Consider the following 1938-nt stretch of genomic DNA (forward strand, 5'->3'; position numbering starts at 1 on the left):
CCAAAATCCAACTTACAAATAAGAGAATAGAAGAGATGTGATGTACAAGTCTTTAATTTTGTTTTAATAGATTAAGAATGTATGTGATCACATAGAAGACACAATGAATTTTTTTCCTTTTTTATGTTTTTGTTTTCTATGTGATCACATAAAAAACATGAATTTTTGTGATATTTTTACTTTTTTCTTTTTAATGTTAACTATTTTATATACATATATTTAAGTTTTTCTTTTATTTTCTATACCTTTGTGATATTTTTACGATTTTTTTGTTTTTTACTACTAACTACTTTTGAAGTGAAATAAAAGCAATGAATATGATTTAAAAATAATGTTTATTCGTTTAGAATTGCTAGCATTAAATTATTTATAATTTGTTGTGAGAACTCTTCTATGTTTCTTTCTGTAGCTTCCGCAACATCTATGTCTGTATTTATAGGCAAAATCGTTTCATCATGAAATTCGGTCTTGAAGTGTTGGCTTAAATTATGCAATGCGCAACACACATTTGTAATTTGAGTTGCTTTTTCCGGAGCATAGTGCAAACCTCATGCAGAAAGCAAAAATCGAAATCTGCTTTTAAGAACCCCAATTGTTCTTTCAATAATATTTCTTGCTTTTGCATGAACTGTATTAAAGCGTCTTTCTTGTGATCCTTCTGCAGCGCCTCGAAATGGAGTTATTAAAAATGGTTTCAATGGATACCCGGCATCACCTAAACATTTGAAAATATGTAGCATATTTGATTATAATGAGTTTTAAGAAGCATTATACTTCGTACCTAAAATCCAGGTATTATTCTCCATTGTATTTTGTAAATATTGTTTTAGTTCGCTCATATTCCACACGAAGGAGTCATGGTTAGAACCGGGATATCGAGCATCTACATAACGGATCTTTATTTCAAAGTCGCACAACTAAAAAATACATTTTTAAATAATAGTTTTAATTAAAAATTACCATCCTTACAATCATAACATTCAAGCTGTAATATCCCTTTCTGTTTAAATATAGATGTTGTAATTCCTTTGGAGGCGCTACAATTCTTACGTGTGTACCATCTATACAGCCAATTACTCCTGGAAATCGTGTTTTTGAGTAAAAGGGCGTCTTACTATTGCTCTTTTCTTCTTCCACTTTTTGCAAATTTTTTGTTCAAAGAATTGTATTATTTCTTTCAAAATGCAGGAAACAGTTGGTTGTGAATCGCCAGCATTAAAATCATTCCCGCTACTTTTTTGGTAGCTACCATCAGCAAAAAATCTCAAAGCACAACACAACTTTAAAACTGGTGGAATGGCAGAACACCGAGTGGAAGGCTTTAAAAAAATATCCAGTTTTTGCAGCAAAAACAAAAAAAATCCTTGTTTATGCGAAAAAATTTTATAAAACTAAAAATATATTTTAGATAAACTTCCTCACTCTTTAAAAATAGTACTTACGTTTTTTTAAAAATAATTCTACGTTAATATCCATTATTTATTATTTATTTATTTAGTCGCAATATAAATTTTCTCAAACGTTTTTTTTAATTGAAATTTTTCGCTCGCAGGTATGTATTTTTAGGGAAATGTGTACTACAATTAAAATTCAACTCTGTGACATACTCAACAACAAGGTGTTGTAAATCATAATAGAAAACAAGTATGAATGTATAGTCGGGCGTAGCCGACCATATGATACCCTACACCAGTCAGTATGTATGTTAAAAATGAGGATTATTTTAAAAAATAAAGCATTTGGTTTGTTTTTTTAACATTTTTTCGAAGTATTTTTACTTTTTTTAAAAAAAAGAGATTTTTTTAGGAGGGCTCAAAGGGGAGTAGGGCAAAATATGGCCTATCCTTAAAAATGTTGGTAGGGGGAGTTAAGTCTTCTTCAATATTTCTTATGTAGAATTTAAAAGTGTTATTAGTGTTTGTAAGTGAATTTTGACCT

The 1938-nt window shown here is 29.4% G+C and overlaps 1 protein-coding gene across 1 annotated transcript; it reads right to left on the minus strand.

The window, feature by feature from the left end:
* Window positions 1-297: 297 nt before the first annotated feature.
* Window positions 298-1443, minus strand: LOC111689185 (putative nuclease HARBI1). The gene is made up of 3 exons (XM_046945186.1): window positions 970-1443; window positions 782-917; window positions 298-715 (listed from the first exon to the last, which is right to left on the minus strand). Exons 1-3 carry the CDS (start codon window positions 973-975, stop codon window positions 549-551), a joined length of 309 nt encoding a protein of 102 aa, XP_046801142.1. The 5' UTR covers window positions 976-1443; the 3' UTR covers window positions 298-548.
* Window positions 1444-1938: the final 495 nt, after the last annotated feature.

This window comes from Lucilia cuprina, chromosome 2, assembly GCF_022045245.1.
Source record: "Lucilia cuprina isolate Lc7/37 chromosome 2, ASM2204524v1, whole genome shotgun sequence".
NCBI lineage: Eukaryota > Metazoa > Arthropoda > Insecta > Diptera > Calliphoridae > Lucilia > Lucilia cuprina.

Coding starts and splice junctions, on each gene's coding strand:
- LOC111689185 (XM_046945186.1), bottom strand. Junction 716..781: donor GAATAATACCTGGATTTTAG/GTACGAAGTATA, acceptor TCAAATGTTTAG/GTGATGCCGGGTATCCATTG.